At 39.1% G+C, this 18,736-nt stretch overlaps 2 protein-coding genes across 5 annotated transcripts; one reads left to right on the top strand and one right to left on the bottom strand.

Annotated features, from left to right (window-relative positions):
• Positions 1-1,493: 1,493 nt before the first annotated feature.
• On the bottom strand, positions 1,494-5,593 carry TMEM70 (transmembrane protein 70). 2 transcript variants are annotated; one of them, XM_052703854.1, is made up of 3 exons: positions 5,263-5,593; positions 4,342-4,453; positions 1,494-3,226 (listed from the first exon to the last, which is right to left on the bottom strand). In XM_052703854.1, exons 1-3 carry the CDS (start codon positions 5,512-5,514, stop codon positions 2,778-2,780), a joined length of 813 nt encoding a protein of 270 aa, XP_052559814.1. In that variant the 5' UTR covers positions 5,515-5,593; the 3' UTR covers positions 1,494-2,777. The 2 variants fall into 2 exon arrangements, with proteins under 2 accessions (XP_052559814.1, XP_052559815.1); XM_052703855.1 differs by having other exon boundaries at positions 5,341-5,588.
• Positions 5,594-6,156: 563 nt separating this feature from the next.
• On the top strand, positions 6,157-17,914 carry ELOC (elongin C). Of its 3 annotated transcripts, none has more exons than XM_052703862.1 (4): positions 6,157-6,279; positions 13,536-13,595; positions 15,304-15,447; positions 17,485-17,914. In XM_052703862.1, the coding sequence occupies exons 2-4, from the start codon at positions 13,592-13,594 to the stop codon at positions 17,673-17,675; spliced, it is 339 nt and encodes a 112-aa protein (XP_052559822.1). In that variant the 5' UTR covers positions 6,157-6,279; positions 13,536-13,591; the 3' UTR covers positions 17,676-17,914. The 3 variants fall into 3 exon arrangements, with proteins under 3 accessions (XP_052559822.1, XP_052559823.1, XP_052559824.1); XM_052703863.1 differs by lacking the exon at positions 6,157-6,279 and adding an exon at positions 12,195-12,269; XM_052703864.1 differs by lacking the exon at positions 6,157-6,279 and adding an exon at positions 13,058-13,218.
• The last annotated feature ends 822 nt before the right edge of the window (positions 17,915-18,736 follow it).

The following is an 18,736-nucleotide window of genomic DNA, read 5'->3' as shown; positions in this document are numbered from 1 at the left end:
GCAGGAGCTCACAACTCCTACAGAAGGTATAGCCTTGCAAATAAGAGTTTGTAGATAACATCTTTCAGAAGACTGAGCTTCTATATCTGTATTTCCTTCAGAATCTCTACTCACATGTATGTACACATTCAAGTCTTATAATTTTTTTCCATGATGCAGGCAAGTCTGAACTGAAAAAAAAACTGCCAGGAATGAAAACATTGGATTGTAGGAAACCCTCTGCAATTATACATACTTTTCACCAAAGGTGAAAAAACTGAAGAAAAATCAACAAGAAAATGGTACTTCACAAAATTAAGGAACAGTGAATAAATTTAATAAATGAACAGGGAAGGATGTGGAGCTGATACAAAAAAAATATATATATATCTCATAGCATTAAGTCAGTTCTCCAACAGAATGTGTTAGTAGCAGAAGGGGCTGTTTTGCTTTATGCACACTTTCTAGCTTAGAAGGACATCAATCATTTCATACTTTCTGACTCGAAAATGCACTCACTACACTATGGAATGCATCTGAACTTCAGTATCTGGAGAACTGGGTTGTGTGGTATGATAAAAGGATGTGTTCTGCAAGTGGGGTGTAATGACACAGTGAACTATCTGTATTGAGTCAGACCATTCTGGATGCAAAGTAAAACAGAAATGTATACAGAAGTCTTTTTGTATTTTTTTTTAGTGTATATATATATAAATATAAAAATAATTTTAACCTAAAGAATAAAATATCATTGCTTGAGTACTAAGTTCTGATCTCAACAAGTTCCAAGGATCTAAACCAGACACCAGTGAAGATACACAGCTTCTTTCCTGAATTTAGAGTTTGCCAATTTAGGAGAAAATAAATTGTTGACTCAGTGGAAGATTGTACATCTCTAGTAAATTTGATCTTCCCCAGCGCTGGAAAGCAAAAACTGTGTTCACATTTTAATAAGATTGCACTTCTGTATTAAAGTACTGTTCAAATAAAGTGATTACCATGATTTTCAAGGTACATGTTGGAAATATGAAATGCTTTTCTGAGATCACATCATGGCCACAATTATCAGCCTACTTCTGGCAAAAACCTGTTTTGTTTTTTTGTTGTTGTCATTTTGTTTTTTAATTATCCATGTGTCAGAAAACCATTACTAACTTACCTTGTGTTTCACAGTCAGGAGATAAATTTTAAGTACCAGGGACAATTTTTCCTTGTCTGTTTTCTTTGGTTTTTGTTTTGAGAAACATAACCACTTGGATGAAAATCTCTTATTATTGCTGCTTAAATTCTTATCCAGCAAAATTCCAAATTTCAACAGTAAAAATTCTTTGTATTCAGAAGAAAAGGTTGAAGATTTCTGAAGAAGCACATAAACAAAAGTTGGGGCCTTTCTTTTATTGACTCTTCCAAACTACTTCCTGTTCTCTCTCTATGAATAGAATTTTGATGTCTCAAATAGACATTCAACGATGAAGTTAACTTTACGCACGAGCACAGAAAAGAATTAACACATCTGACATGAAAACAATGGACAAATGTTTAATTTGGTGTAAAACATGACTTCAACAAGTACCATAACCATGTGATTAGAGTTGCTTACTACTGGCCTCCTGCCTTCAGTATAATGCATTAAACATACAAAAATATATCACTGTTTACTTACCCAGTGATACTGGCTTAGCAGAGATAGATCAGGCTGTTCAACATAAAGCTGCTAATATGAAAGAATCAAAATGATTTCTGCACCTATTCCTTTTAATTCAGTAATTTTTTAAGCCTTAAAATATTCAGACCCTTCATTACTTGTATGCAAGTATCTGTCAGTTTATGTGACAAACTTCTGCTTGGTTTAAAAACATTTAAATGCAATTTCCACATATTCAGAGTGCAGAACTAATTCAAACAACCTACTCACGATATGATCTTATACTCAATACTCGAACTAAATGTGACTTTCTTTGCAGAGTTAAAAATCAAGAGGTATATTTTTTAAAGGCACAAGCTCTAAACAGTACTCTGTAAGAGATTCCCTTTTGTTTCCCTGGCTTTCATAAATACCGAAAGAATCCATTCAAACCACTAGATGCTGGTATTTTAAATTGGTACAAATATTTGTCTTAGCAAGATTTTCACAGCACAGATCTTCCTTCTTTTCAATCTCTGGGAAAAGAGCTACTTGGGAGTGTGATTCTATCTCAGAAAACCATTGAAGTAGCTGTGAATAGTTAGAGACTGCTGCAACCCAGCCATCCTTTCTATCTTTTCCAGAAACCCACAGACCTCTAAAAGAAGGCTACAAGAGGTGTCAGCTGTAATATCTGCCCTTGTCTTTTGAAGTGAAGGCCAACCCTACTCTCATGGGATGAAGAGTAGTATCCTTTAAAAACAGCCTGACCTTTCTGTGTTAAGCACAGTTTCCCTCTAATCTTAAAAACTTAACAATGTGCTTGACAGCTAATGAACATTCCAGATCTTTTTTTTATATGAAAAGTTCCTTTTAAAGCAGAGATGGTGAGTTTGCAGCACAGTCCATGCATGGTTCTCCTGGTTAGTTAAAAATAATAATAAAAAAAAAAACAACAAGCACAAGAAAAACAGAAGTATTTTAGTGTATTTTGTGTTGTTAACTCTGACGAAGCCCTACATATTATTTATAGGTTAAAAAAAAATTCAGTACATTCCAAAATTTGAGAAATTCTACTGTTACCTGATACTTCTGAAACCGTAATATAGTTTAACATTCTTTCACATTTATAGCAGTGCACAATGAACAGTAAGTGACATTCCTTATCTCCACATTATTTACTTTCACCACCTTTCTCTTCTTCCTCAAAATCAAAACAAAAGGCTTTGTCATAGCCCATGAGACGGTTATAATCCTGAGGATCCGGGAAAAGCGTTGGATTAACAAGCATTGATTTAGTTTTAGCATAAAATGTTGTAAACATCTTGGTGATGTCTGGAATCTTTACATCTTTCTGATGGAAGACAGTTGCTTTTTCTGCCAAGATTGCATTGTACGTAATAGCTGTGTATGTGTCCATTTCCTCTTTATAGTAGAGTCGAATTACATAGCCCTTTGTAAGGATATGCAAAGTAACTGGAGTAACAAACGTAAAAAATCCTATCAACCCATAAAATGCAGCTTGTAGAAGCAAGCTGTCAAATCCAATACCAGTTTTCAGCACGAGGTAGGGAGTCATGAACAGGTTAAATATGCTGGTGGAGTAGGAGAAAAATCTCACACCTATATAGAACAAAACAAAAAAACAAGATTAATACCTGTAAGTAAAATTGTCTCTGTAATTACCTATGTACCTTGTGCTATAATTTTTTGTCATTACTTCAACACCTAAAATTACTGAAAAGCCCTTTTTAAAACACTCTCCAATAAAATAAGCCATTAACAAGCACCAGGAGGTCCAATCATCTCTTCCTGCCACACTCAAGGTTTTGTTTTATACTGGTTTTATACTTTATACTGTTTTATACTTTGTTTTATATATACATATGCTGGGTTTAATCAAAGCTAGTAGCTGGTTTTATTTCTATGATGAACTCTGCTATCATGCAATTATGCAGATATATGTATTTTTCACTTCACAGACAGGAATAACAATTAAAGATATGGCTAGGCACTTCTCTCTTCATCAACAACCACATTAGACGTTCAGTGTGCAATAAAGAAACAAGTTTGCTTGGTTCCCCACTGTGTTTCATTTGAAAAATGTAGGTTATTGTACATTCACAAGCATTCTGCAGCCATCTTTGCATACAGCTTGAAAATCAGCAGCTGCTGCTATCAATCACCCACCATCCTTGAGACACAATGAGAACCAGTAGTCTAAAGTTGCTGTGAAAACTGAATGTATCAGGGCATACTTCCCCCTTCAGTTCAAAAATGTCCATCAGAAAACATCAGTGAACTACTTTTTGCTAAGCAAAAACATTAACTGGTCAAAGACAGATTAACCAAAGTCTCATCACAGACAGCACTTCTGTCATTTTAGTGACATTCAAAAGCATACAGAATGCAAATATTAGTTATAGTTGGTCAATGTCGGATAATCACTCGAAAGGCTGCAAGAGAAACAGAAGCAGGCTGAGGGATTACAGTTGCACTGTATTTTCAGAACTCCCTGCAGAGCTAAAATTAACTGAAACAGAAATGCTCTTAATGTTAATCATTATACACCACAAAAGTATAAAACCAAGCATCACAGCAAGATATATATTCATGTTCTGTACAGAGATTTGGGGTTTTAGCACAGTTGGAAAGAACATTTGCTTTCTTAATGTTGCATTTAAATACTTTAAATATTAAGGAAAAAAAATCAATAAAGATCCTTTCAAGTTACACACCTAACACTGCTTTTGCTAAGTTTCCTTTATAAACCAATCTTCCATGTTCTGGGTGGTCAGAAGGAGCAGATGTGCTGAGGCTGCGAACTGCTACCCCTTGAAAAGATACAACCTGAAAGATGAAAGCAAAATCAGTATCAGCACTTCAGAGAATCGTAGAATAGAATAATTAAGGCTGGAAAAGACCTCTAAGATCACCTAGTCCAACCACCAACCCACCCTTCAACCATACCCACTAACCATGTCCCTCCGTGCCACATCTAAGCATTTCTTGAACATCTCCAAGGAGTGATTTCACCACCTCCCTGAGCAGCTTATTCCAATATCTCACCACTCTTTGAGAAGCTTTTGCTAATATCCAGACTGAATCTCCTTTGAAACAACTTGAGGCCACTACGTCCACGTTCTCTGTGTCCTGAGCCTATTCCCAGCAACCTGAAGTAGCCATTAAGATTGGGTTATTTGCTACAGGATCATTTAGACTGGAAAAGTCCTCTAAAGGTCATCAAGCCTAATTGTTAACCTCACACTGCTACTAAAGCACCACATCTACTCCTTAAACAGCTCCAGGGACAGTGACTGCTTCCCTACGCAGCCTGTTCCAATGCTTCACAACCCCTTCCATGAAGAGTTCTTTCCCAGTGTCCAACCCAAGCCTCCCTGCACAACTGGATTATGCCGGCTATGTAATTTCCAATATGGGCTATGATGCTGCTGGTTCTTCTTAGCCACCTGAGCACACTGCTGGCACAGTACAGCCCAGCTCACTGTATGACACACTGCTCTATAACCTGTAACCCTTTCTGCACACAGCTTTGCAAGGAGGCAGTCACGACCTTTACCTCTTAGAACCCCAGTCAAAGACCACCATCCCGCAGCAAACTTCGTGCCCAGCGAAGCTGAGAAATCAAATACGCCTACCCAGCCTCTCTCCGTTACGTTCGTACTTCTCGCAAAGCAAAGCGCAGCCAACCCGAACCCCTTCCCTTCCCAGCGCACCTCGGGAAGCGCCCCGCAGCTGCTCCGCAGCCGCTGTCTCCCCGCGGGCAGAGGCTGGGGGAATCCCAGACGGCGACTGGCAAGCGGAAGCCCACGGTGAGCCGCGCCCCGCAGCCAAACGGGGCCGGGCCCGGAGACGGCGGCACGCCAGCAGCCGGCGGCGCGGAACAGCATAGCAGCCACGGTCCGTTCCGCAGCAGCCGGCAGCGAGACGCGTGGGGAACGGAACGGAAACGGCGCGGTCCGCCAGCGCAGCCTCCGCCGCCGCCGCGCAGCCCCGACCTTTGGTTCCGCCGCAATTAGGCCCCCCCGGCTCTCACCCAGCGGTGTGACGGAGCCCGGTGCTGCCTCTGCGGTTATATCATGGGAATGTCCGGGCACCTGCGGGCTGAGGTGCCGGGAATGGCAAAACAGCGTAAAACAGGCTGAAAGCGCTGTGCTACGCCGGAACCCTTCACCGTAAAATGGCCGGGCCGTGCTTTACGGGGCTCCGCTCTGACCTAACGGACTGGCCGTGTTTTGAGGCCGAGAAGCAGATAAACGTGGCGGCACTGCCACGGCCGAGCGGCCGGAGTACTCCCGGTGGCTTCGTGGCTGACGGCCGCTCTTCGGCCTGTGAGTGCCAGGGCGGCCTCACCGGCAGCTATCGGGCATGCTCAAGACTCAGCCGTTCCAACCGGCCGCGAGGCAAACCTTGCCCTCACACGTCGCCCGCCTTAGGGACAACATGGCGGACAACACCTCCCCCTACATAAACTACAGCTCCCGGCATGCCCCGCTTCCGTCGCGCAACACGCCGGGAGCTGAGCGCTCGCACGCCTTCCAAGGGCAGTGTGCGGGGGGCCGGAAGTGCGCCGTGACCCAACGGAAGCGCTTGGAAGGCAGCTGGCCCGATACGGCGGGGGCCCTGCGAGCGGGGCGGAGGAGCGGCACCGACGGGTGAGTGGCTGGAGGGGCCTCGCCACGGCCGCCTGGGAGGTGTCCACGGGGTCTGCCGCTGGGAGAGCGACGAGCCTTGCTGCTGGGGGCGGGAGGCCCGGAGCGCCGAGCGGAGAGGCCTGGAAGAGCCGGGGGCGTGTGGGGAGGAGGCGGGGGTGCGTGCGTGCATAGTGCGGGAAGCTCGCTGCTAGGGGTTCGCTGCTAGGCTCGGGTTCCCCTGTCGGGTGTGAGCTGGTAGCGTTTCTCCTCTCTATAAAAGTCTCCCTGGATTCCATACGCCGCCGGGAAAGGGGCTTTCCAGAACGCTGCTGTAATTAAATATCGCTCTTAAACTTTTTCCGCTACGAATTATGTCCACCCTCTTCCCACGCCATGTCTTAAAGAAAGGGCAGTAACTAAGGCCGAAAGAATTTAGGATGCGTCCTCTGGCGTTGTTGTGCCAAGGTGCGAAGTGCTGGTTGAAGTGCTTTGGCTGTAATGGTCAGTGAATGTAAGCAAAACAAGACTGATGAGGAAGAGCGATTGACTGACGGTGTAGTAAAGGAAACATGCTTCTGAACAGCCCGTGCTACTTAAAGGCAGGCTTTGTTTTTCTGTAGGTGACCACGAGCTTTGATAAGGTAATGATGGCTTTAGGTACATATGTGAAAAGTGTGACATTAGCAGGTAGCTCTGAGGGCCAGTGTTACCTATAAAGTGTGGTACAGTTTGAAGGAGCCTTAAAGATTAATATTGTAGATCGCAATGCGAGCATTGCACTACAGGGAGATGTAGTTGTCGGTTTGCTTTTTACTTGGGTTTGCTCTGGTTTTGCTGTTTCAGAGCTTCAGTTTGAAATGTAGATATAAGCATCTCGGAGACCTTCAGGATAAAAAGAGCTTTGTACCTGTATTTATTCCCTTCTGTACTCAAGTTTCCTCTTTTTGCTATGCTAAGAACAAAACTATAATTGGGAGTGAAATACAATTTATTAATTGAAAGGGTCCTTACAAAGATATGTGTTTTTCTGTATACAGAAAACATCTTGAGATCAGCTATCTAGTGTGTAAATACTTTTTTTTTTTCCACTAAGATTTACCTTCAGCACTGAGAAATTTAAGATATGTGATCTTCACGTGCTTTCATCACTTCTGGCATTTCTTTGTAATAGGGAAAAGTCATGTGAGATTTTTTTGTCTTTTTAGTACTGAAACGGTGATGAAATAATGTACAAAATTTCTTATATTCTTAATGTGAGGAGTTTATACTGGTTCACTGAGGAGATCCAGTTTTGTAAGGTACTGTCTTCTGTCTCTCACTTTTGTACATTTTTCCTGATCCATTTGCCCCTTATGCTTTCTATATGGGAATAAATTAATATCTTTTGAAAGCTTGCTTAACTTCACCTGTTTTTGCTTTTTTTTTTTTTTTTTTTTTTTTTTTTTTTTTTTTTTTTTTTTGTTGTTGTTGTTGTTGTTTTCTTGGAATTCTCAGTGTATGCCCTACATTTTGTCCTAGAAATATTTTTTGAATCAGAGTAAAAATTTTTTTATAGGATTTTTACAAGTTTTCTTGCATCTGAAAAGGCTCAGAATGTAGATACCATTGTTGTGGGGTAGTTTGCATAATTGTGGTTTTTGATGAATGCTTTAATGAGAGAATAGAAATTGATACTGTATTAAAAATTTGGAATGTGCAAGCAGCTTTATTTCCTCTAACAGCTGGAGATATAAAGTAACCAGGGCTTTCCTTCTATATTAGGGAGAAAACTGTAAGGCTTCCTTTTTTTTTTTTTTTTTTTTTTTTTTTTTCTCTTGGGAATTATTGGAAAATAATGTTCCCTAAGAAAAAAGAGTACCTTAAATAAAGTGAGGCCTTTGATACTCCATGCGTGGCATCCTAACTCACCTGTTTGTCTGAACTAGCATTCACCTTTAGTGTACCTTCCTAGTAAACTTGCTGATCTGGCAATCTTGCTGTACCAGTTTTCCCTCATGATTTTTCTAAATATGTTTCAATCCATATTTACATTATTCTTTTGTGTGCCCTAAACAGTGAATACTGAACTGAAGAGTGGTATTTTTAAACAAGCTTCTCTTTAGGATCTAGAGTAGGACTATAGTTTAGGATTAAACAGTAAGACACTGTTGATTTTGCATACAGTGGCCTTTCTTTGCTGAAGAACTCTTCCTGATTTACAAATGACACTCAGAAAATTCCACATTTGACTTCTCAACAAACCCAGGAATTGTGAAGGCATTTTTGTTATTTGCCCCACATTTTCCAAAAAGTTGATCTCACAGAATACAAAAATGTCACCAACTGAAGCGTACAAAAGACGTGTGTGTGCTTGTATTGCACAGCTAATGATTTGGAAGCCTTTCGAGTTACCCTGCACCAGAATCTGAGTTTCAGATATTTTTCTGTGGGAACAAAGAATCTGAATGCTTGCAAATGTTTGCATAGATTTAAGTTTCTTGTGCTAACTGGACTAGAAGGATGACGTTCCTGCTGTGTACAGCAGTTGTGTATGTTCAGTTAAATTAACGTATGCCCATCAATTATATTTTAGTCTCCCAGGCTTAGAAGGTGTAGAAGGAAGTGATGTTCTGAAAATTCTGGGTGTGTTGGTTGACAAGCGTGCAGTTTTGGGCGTAAGTTAGGAAAGAGGTCATGTGTTTTGTTTTTTTTTTTTTGTTTTTTTTTTTCCTTACGTTTAATGCTCAAGAGAAACAAAAAGAAAAAACTAAACTCACTATACCGTATCTTTTCTTCTTGAGGTTGTGAGGAGATAAATGTATTCCAGCACGGAAACAGGAAAGATTGATTTGTGTTGACAATTATGGTGGTTTATGATTCTTAGTTATATTCTACCTCAACATGTAAATCTGTTACTGCTTCCACTAACTCTTGTGTAAGCTCATGAACCAGGAAGGGAGTTGACTGAAGAAAACAGGCTGGGGCTCATGCAGGATCATGTTAATAACATCTCAGATAACTTGGGTGTAGTTGTTGGAAAGAAGATGCTTTTCACAAAACAATCACGTAGAACTATGTTCTGATCTTCATAATGTATCATGACACGTTCACCTCTTGAAGAGGAACCAGTACTTGCAAACAGTTTCTTAGTTTTGTTATAGCTTTTCCAAGTTTCCTATTTTCCTTTGCTTATTGCTTCTATTGTTGCATTGACCCTGTGATCCTTTTTTGCTCTTCACCATCTGTATTTTGTCAGCAGAAAATCTATACTACCACTCTTAGTCATAATTATCACTTTTCATATTTTTTTGAAATTATACATTGTTATGTCAGAACAAATGGAGTGAAGTGGAACCAAGTTCTGTCCCATGCTTCCAAGGTGAATACAGTGGGATGTATGATGTTGCTTAAAAGTAGGTAGGTTTCCTGAGCCTTCTGCTTTTAGCAGTGGTATGTTGCTTTTGTTCTGTAGAATCATAGAATCACAAGGTTGGAAAGGACCTACAAGATCATCTAGTCCAACCATCCTCCCATTACCATTGCTACACAAGCACTAAACCACATCTCACAGCTCCTCATCCAGACACCTCTTGGACACTGCCAGGGACGGCGACTCCACCACCTCCCTGGGCAGCCATTCCAGTGCCTGACCACTCTGAGAGAAAAAGCTATTCTATAATTTCTATGTTATTCTTTTTTTTATTAGAAGTACAAATTTTATTATTGTTAATCCTATTATGTTGTTTAGTTGGACTTACAATAAGGCATGATCTTGGTATGCTTTATCTTCTTTGCTTATCCATTTGATGAATTGTATTTGTCTTCATTTTGCTAAGCCAAACAAGCAAGGCTTTCTAATTTTTTCATTACATTGCAGGCTTTTTGGTCATGTCGGTAACTCCTTTCTGTAGTGTTTCCAATTTGAACTGCTTCTGCCCAGGGAGCCAAGAAGATCAATGGCATCCTGGCTTGTATAGGAAAGTGTATAGCCAGCAGGACCAGGGAGGTGATCATCCCGCTGTATTCAGCTCTGGTGAGGCCACACTTCAACTGCCAGGTTGAGATTTGGTCCCCTCACTACAAGAAAGACATTGAGGCCCTGGAGAGTGCCCAGAGAAGGGCAACAAAGCTGTGAGGGATCTGGAGCCCCATCCAGCCTGGCCTTGAATGCTTCTATGGAGGGGGTAACCACAACCTCACTGGGCAACCTGTTCCAGTGTCTCACCCTTCTCACAGTAAAGAATTTCTTCCTAGTCTAAATCTACCCTCTTCGAATTTTAAACCATTTCTCCTTGTCCTGTCACTACATGTCCTTATAAAAAGTCTCTCCCCAGCTTTCCTGTAGGCCCCTTCTGGTACTGGAAGGCCACTGTAAGGTCCCCCTGGAGCCTTCTCTTTGAAGAAGATAATGAAGTTTCATACAACTTCATTTCATGTGCTGTTTTTCAAGACCAGTGAATCACTTCTTTGTGTGATGCTCTGTTCCTCTTTTGTTGTAGTGCCTTCTACTTCTGTCTCATCTAAATCTGCCTGCTTTTTTTCTTTTTCCCCAGCATTGTTAGAATAACATGCTTAATGTCATTTTTTAGGACCTAGTAGTCCTTTTCAGTCTAACTGTTGCACATTTGCATCATCTTGCTTTATTCTATTAGACAATTTTTCTCATATGATTATCCTCTTCTCACATTTGTTTAGCACCAGATGATTTGCCTTGTCCAGGTTCCATCTAGTTTCCTTTCCTTTCCTGTTATCAAGGAAATAACAGATTCACTTCTTAGTGTTAGGTTACTTCAGCATGCTAATCCTTACCGTATTTGTATCCTGTTTTCCTTTATATTTCATACTGTTGACTGCCTTTTCTGACCATGTTTTTTTTTTCACACTCGCCGTGCTAATAACTTATTTTTTTCCTCTTTCATCGTATGATAACACGTTTCATTTGACATTATTAAAATGTTCACTGTGGGTTTTTTTTTTTTTGCAACAGCTCTAATATTTTGATGTAGACATTATTTCAGTTCCCCAGCTTTAATGTGTTAGCTCCCTTAGCTTATACAAGGTAGCCTTTTTGTTCCTGAGTAATTGATGCTCTCCAACAGGACAATTTCCATTTCCAAACTTGTTGGAACAGATGAAAGGTGCTGTCAGTTTTGTGCTATTTCAGCGCATAAATGTAATTTCCATGGAGGAGTTACAGGAGTGGTTCAAGTTTGATATTATGGTATGGCAGTCTATACAAATTAAGATCATTATTGAACATGCCTAATGTTCAAGAAGTTTATACATGGAAGAAGATTTGAAGTACACCATTGGGAAAGGAAAAAAAATTAAGATATTTCTGTGAGGTTGGAATAATTTTCAAATACAACAGCAAAGTAGGCAGGAGATGCTTTTTGCTCGCTGTTCTGCAGACACTTTAAAACCAGTCTTGAATGGTTAATTATACTGAAAGTGACTCCTTGTGAGAGCTTGAGAAACTATTGGTTTTATTTCATACTTCCTTGCCTGAAATGGTTATGAAGAAGTGGAGATAGAAGAAATCAACGCTGAGCACTGGAGTACTTTTGAGAAGTGAAGCTATCTGCAATAGCAAGGAGCTGCAGCGTCCAAAGATCTGAGTCTCTTGACTTTGGTTAGGAATCTCTGTAAAACTTCCTCCAAGTCCTTCAGCTTTCTCCTCGACTTGCTTACTATTTTATTTTAATTTTTTTTTTGGCCCCAGCTTTTACCACAAATAGAAGAGGGGAGCAGTCTCTTCTGCTTTTTCACGCCTTCTTGGGATCCTTCTCAGAGTGAGCAATAGCAGTTCGTGCGTCTGCTTTTGCTCATTGCTTTTCGTAGCAATCTAATGAATTATCAGAATTCTTAGCAGACTTTTTGCTGCCCCAACCCCGGGTTTCTACTGAATAACTACCCAGAATCCCTGGTCATGTTTTGCTGAACCTTTGAGTATGCAGCAGTACGTCATTGATTTGTACTGGGTTAATGTTTGGAGAGTAGCAGTAGACACGAAAGGAATTTTAGGACAGCAGGTGGGTGAAATTTCTCTTTCATAGTTTTCTTTGCCACAGCAGAGATGCAGCTCAATACAGAGAAATACAAGTTGAATCTGAAAATACTGGATTTGTTATGCAAATAAGTGCTTTCATTTCTGTATTCTTTGGAATCATTTTCATGACAAATAACATTTGCAGCAAGCTGAGTGCCAGCTTGTAAGCTCTGGAATTCCTGGTTAACTTACCATGTGAATAACTACATTAAATATCTGGAGTATATTATCTAAATGACATTGGTGTATGTGTCAGGAACTCTCAATCTTCTAGGAAGGACAGCTTGGAGGGCCAGGTATTTAATGCACGCTGATCAGATTGTTTTGTTGAGCCTTCTCTTCTCCAGCCTGAATTCCCTAGCTCTGTCAGTCTTTCTGTGACTGACTGCTCCAATCTAGGATGCATTTCAGTGTATTTTGTACTGAGGAGCCTAGACCAGTACTCCATATATTCCACCAGGGCTAAGTAGAATGAAAGGATACCTTTGCTCAGTGTGCTGGGCTGCTCTCCTCCTCGATCAGCCAGGCTTGGTCTTGCTCTTCCTTGCTGCAAGGGCACATTGCTGGTGTGTGTTCTTGCCATCCCACAGTTTGTCTACCAGCACCCTTTGACCGAGACACTGGTCAGACAAGTCAGTACTGGTGCATGGTGTAATTCTTCCAAAGGTGCATTTGCCATTGAACTTTGTAGAATTCTTGTTTGCCCTTCTCCAATTTGTTGAGGTGTCCAGGGAATACCAGGACACCCATGTGATGCAACAGCCCCTCCTGTATTCACAATGTACTGAACTGTTGCCTGACTTTTCTTCTGTAGACACACTGTTTATTCTCTTCAGTGCCTTCTGTGCTGAGGCAGAACTTGCTCTCTTTATCTCCCCACTACAGCTGCATGGGTGTTGTCTGTAGTAGTAGAAGTGTAACAGGCTCCTGAGGTAACCGTGGCTTGATGATCAAGGGCTTTTAAAAACCTTAAAGAAACATTTTCTTTGCAAAGCAATGGAGATTCTAGACTATGGTAAGCTGGTGGGGATATATTTAGCAAAAAAAAAACCAAGTCAACAAACCAATAGCAACAAAAACCAATCCAAACCAGGAAGCACCAGTTTCAAAACAGCCTTTAGTGTTCATGACATTGCAAGCTTTGTGTCATCATATTCTTTTTAATAGCCTTTTTAATAATGTAAATGTAACTAGTGCTGACTTAAGAAATTGCAATAGTGACTAAAAACATTGCCTCGTGTATTTTCAGACGCTCCTATTGCAAAAGCTGCTGTTGAAAAGAAATAATTTTTTTATAAGAAGAGAATGGGTAAGTGTTGTTCTTAGATTTTCGTTGCTGTTTCTCATGTGAAACATTTTAGCTCTTGTTAGAGGGGTTGGACTATAAGACTCTAAATGTTGACCTTGTAGCTTTTTTATGTGTGTTTTTTTTAATTGTAGCCTGAAAACTTTGTGGAACTTCCAGCTAATGTAGTTTTTAGAGGATTTTTTTGTGTGAATGTTGTTTATTGAGATGAGTATCTGTCTAACAGTAAAATGTAATTAATATGCCAAATGATGAAAATGTACGTGCGAAAATAGGATGCCTTTAGGTTTTATAGCACAAAACTTTTAGATAGGGGACAAGAAAATTTCCCTATATACCTGCTGAAATTTCTCATTATATTGTTTGCAAAGGTCAATCTGTTTAATTCTGGCTAAGAGGTCATAATAGGGACTGACTGTTAAATTACTGTATGTGTGTGAAACACGGCTAATTGAACTTTTCATATCTCTCTCACTACAAATGATGGTTAATGAAACAAGGTTGGAAAGATTCTGGTGCTAGCTATACTTTTTCTGAAAGTATTTTAGCATCTTTGGCACTGATGGCAAGTTATTAAAATTGTCAGTAACTATATAGAGGATTATTTTTCTAGAAGGATATAAGTATTATCTGATTTTCCAAGCTGTTAGAACTTTAAAGACTTCCAGTTTTACCTTACTGCCAAAATGAATACTGTCCTGAATATTTAATCTTATGTGCAGTATCAAACTCAAGTATTAATTTCTAATAGAAATGAAGCAGTACTTGGTGTAATGGATCTGTACTCCTTTAGAAAATACGGTATTTGAAATACAACATTAACTTTCCAATTTGAATATGTTAGAAATTATATATTTATTGAGTTGGGCCTTTCTTTGCACTTTAAACCTTCCTTCCCCTTTTGTTTAAAGTTATGATGATCTTTATTACAGTTTACAGGTGTGCATGAAGACCATCTCCAAAGTCATCTTGGTGCTGAGCATGATGTGGATACAGATTAGTCAGTGGTTCCTACCCCAAAGTGCATGTTGTCAAAGCAGATACATAGTAAGACAAAAGAGAGGAGAGAGACAGGAAAAGCATAGTCAAAACTTATGGGGAGACTTCACAAACTCATTAGGTTTTTTTTGCTTTCTCACCGAAGTCACAACACGAGTATGCACTAATTTTCTTAGTCTGACTGGCAATGAGCAAGGAATTAATTCAATTTCAATTTTCCAGCACAAAAATACGTGCTTTGACTGCTTTCATTCCTACTGTGCTTCAAAAAGCATTTTTTCTCTTACAGTCTGTATTTTGAAATAGATATGTGTTTAGATGACTTGTAAGTTATAAGTACCACTGTCCCAGATGTGGCAATCTTTTTGTGAATGGAACAAGTAGCATGTTCTTAAAATGAGTAAATTATTTTCACTTGAGAATTCACCTGGAGGAAATTTTTTTTCCTACACAGATTGCTGACATCATGTCAGAATTTGGTGATGGAGAGAAGGGAGATGTTAATCAAAATAGATGCATTTTTCTAAAAATTCCTCTTCTGAAATAGGTTACCACACTTTTCAGAGAAGTCTTGAAATATGCAAATATTTACCTTATGTGGTGGTCTGCAGTGGTTCTTCTGTCTGCAAACAGTCACAGGAAGGACTGAAGCTTGCATTCTTGGTAATTGGAATCAGTCATTGTCTACTGAAACTGTTGTTTTCCTTCACAGATGGAGAAGAGAAAACATACGGTGGGTGTGAGGGCCCAGATGCAATGTATGTGAAGTTAATATCTTCTGATGGCCATGAGTTCATTGTAAAAAGAGAGCATGCATTAACATCAGGAACAATAAAAGCTATGTTGAGTGGACCAGGTAAGTATAACAGATGTAATACCTTCATGTCCTTCTCTTTCTCTGTTGGATTATTTGAATTTCTATCATATAGTGAGCAAATAATAACTTGTTCAGATCTTTACTAATTCCATTTCCATTGGAACTGTCCACCTCTGTGGAGTATTGTATATCATACAATTGAACTCCATAAGTTTCTGGATGGCTAGTAATTTTATGATGTTATTATTACCATTTTCCTCTGTTAAACGTAATTGAGGTCATTATATGAAGCTTGCAGCTGTCAAATTCAAGACAAGTGACTCTGTTGCTCCTCCATGGTAGAATTTGAAGTATTCACAAAGTCTTTATGGCAGGAGTACTTGAGCTTAATGGCACAAGTTAGTGTAAGTTTGAAGAACATATAAATTGACTGAAGGAAAACCCTTCACGTGTTACTAGGTATGTGAGACTACTTCTGTTTTAAGAAGTGTTTGAACTAATTGTTGAACCATGAAAGGGTGGAGAAGAGAATGAGAAATTGACTTGCATGTTTTCCTTCTTCTCTGCCCTTGTCCCATACAATTACTTCTGGCCAGTCGAGTAGCAGTAGGCTGTATCGACCTCTGATCAAATATGGTCATTCTTTTTGATTCTGATGAATGGAATTGCTGGCAACATCTATTTGCTGAATATACTTTCAAATTATTCAATAATAGTGGGCAAATTAATTAATTAAAATTCTCAGATAAAATATGAATGTGAAAATACATTGCAGATCCGTTGTCTAATTCACTCCGTATCTGCCTCTGAGGTGTGCAAGAAGAGTAGTTACAAAACCGGATTGTTCCAAATTTGTCCTGTGATCTGTAACAATATGAAGAAATAAAAGGCAAAGAGGGCTAGAAAAGAGACTCTGTAAAGGAGTCAGCACTTAAGCGTGTTTTACATAAACATTTGTAAGATAAACAAGTTTGCAAGTAAAATTATTCTTACTGTCTACAGGCCGTAGTTTCACTGATGTGTAAGCGTTCTCTATTTCAGTATTGTGACGTTGTCAATATGCTAACAGTTGTGTTGCTTCCTACTGTTTCCATTATAGCTTTAAGGCAGATTGGCTTCAGTATGTGTATTCAGATATTTCTACATAAATACATGGAGACATTAGTAAATAGCTCTGCTTTGTGGTTATTATGAAAGGGATCCCTACAGAGATGTCCCTATAGAGATAACTACATGACTGCTAGGTCACCTATAAATATGGAGTATATGTTAGTGGGCTTTGTATTGTCTTTCAGCTTAATAAGCTTAAAGTTGAGAGATAAAAACAGTGACAAATTTAACATTAGAGGAAGGCTGTGGGACTAACGACAGGATTTCGTATCCTCTGTTTCATGCTTAGAGGGCACAGAAGAAGGGTTCAAATATACTTGTGTTTTGAGATTTGAGCTTTGGATAAAATGTTCAAATCTAACAGGGATAAACTCTCACAGCATGCAGTGTTTCCTGCAGTACAACTAGGGTTTTCTTCTTGCTCCTGCATGCCTTTTTTTTCCACAGCTTATCAAGTTAGTGTATCTTTAAGGCTTTAACCCTCTGTCAAATCTGCTAGAAACCATCCAAGAAATTCAGTGGTAGTGGGAGGAGACAGAACTGATGAGTGTGCATATGCAAATATGGAACATATGTAAAACATTTTCTTTTCTTGAGAAAGCTAGCTAAAAATTTGGATGTATATCTCCTTTTCTAAATGGTAGTGTGAGCTTTTAGTGCTGAGCACGCTACAGTTTTAGAGAACCTCTTGAAAGCAAACATCAGAATTACACCTATATTTCTGGTGCACTGGTTCAGAATATTAATATGTTGCAGCCTAAATGAACAGACATTTTCTAATGCAAGGGATCCTCTTATTTGTGAGGATTATGAATGTGAAGTGCTCTGCTTTGCACTGAAGAATGTAGCAGCTAGGAATATGGAACCTAGCAAGTCTGTTTGGAATATACTGTATTATTGTAGTAAAGTGTTTCATTTTGTGGTGAATTGAGATTCTGATTTTTTTGTTTGTTTGTTTTCCCACAGGACAGTTTGCAGAAAATGAAACAAACGAGGTGAATTTTAGAGAGATCCCATCCCATGTCCTATCCAAAGTATGCATGTATTTCACCTACAAGGTCCGCTATACTAACAGCTCTACGGAGATTCCTGAATTCCCAATTGCACCTGAAATTGCACTGGAACTTCTGATGGCTGCAAACTTCTTAGATTGTTAAATAAAATAAATTATAATAAAAATGTAAAACTTTTTTCAGTATTTAATACATGTAGTTAAGTTAGTAACTTTTTTCAGATAGCATGTTGCGTGTGTGCTGTTGAGAACTGTTAAGTTCACTGCAGAGGCAATTGTCTTCAGTCCTTTTGCATATAGCAATCATTCAGTTGAGATTTGTTTTGCTGCTTACACAATAAGGACCTTTTCACAACTGAGACAAATAAACAAATATGCCAATTAGTAGATGGCTATGCCTTATCCTTTAGGTGTGGTAGAATTTTCTTTTAAGACAATGACTGTGTAAAATACTGGAGTTTAGCCTAATGCTCTCTAAAAGGTAATTATAGTTAAATATAAGTAGCTGTTTAGGGTTTCTAACTTTCTCTTGTTGTTAAAGTTTCTAAACATCTGAACTTAATCTCCTTTATAAGGTGGCTGTTCTTTAGAATACTTATACTAACTAGATTAGAAGTGACCTCTCTATAAGGTTTGTATACTGACAGCAATATTCCATTTAAGTTGGAAGCAGAGTGTAGGAAAATGTTTAAGGCTTTTAATTTAATCATCATTTAGACAAGTGAAGAAGTGTACTTGATGCATTTTTCCTTTCTAACCTGAATTTTCTCCTTCAGTGATTACAACTATTCAAGTCACTAGTCGGTACAGTAACACTGTGATCGTACTGACAGTGGCTTTTAATCTCTGTATATTCTGTGTAACATATAAAGTTGTTGTTAATGTTCTGTCACTTGACCTGATATGGATTCTATATAGTTTCAGTTATGCTTTATTTCCATTGTTGTGGTGGATTACGTACTGTATTTAATCTTTAGATTAGCAGTCATTCCAGTTTTCTAAAATAGCAACTGAAATGATAGCAGTTATCCCATTCTTTACCTCTTCCCTGACCTCTCCCTTAAATCCACAGAAAAAAACCCTAAATGTGGAGGCCTTGTATTGGATGGAAAGGGCATTAAGGAGATGTTTAAGGAGCTTTTTTAAATAAATGTAATATAGTTACTTCCAATGTTTTTACAAATATTTTAGAGGAAAAGGATTGGC

This window comes from Tympanuchus pallidicinctus, unplaced genomic scaffold (assembly GCF_026119805.1).
Source record: "Tympanuchus pallidicinctus isolate F22 unplaced genomic scaffold, pur_lepc_1.0 scaffold5, whole genome shotgun sequence".
In the NCBI taxonomy this organism is placed as follows: Eukaryota; Metazoa; Chordata; class Aves; order Galliformes; family Phasianidae; genus Tympanuchus; species Tympanuchus pallidicinctus.
The sequence above is the reverse complement of the archived record's forward strand: the minus strand, read 5'-3'. Positions and strand labels throughout refer to the sequence as shown.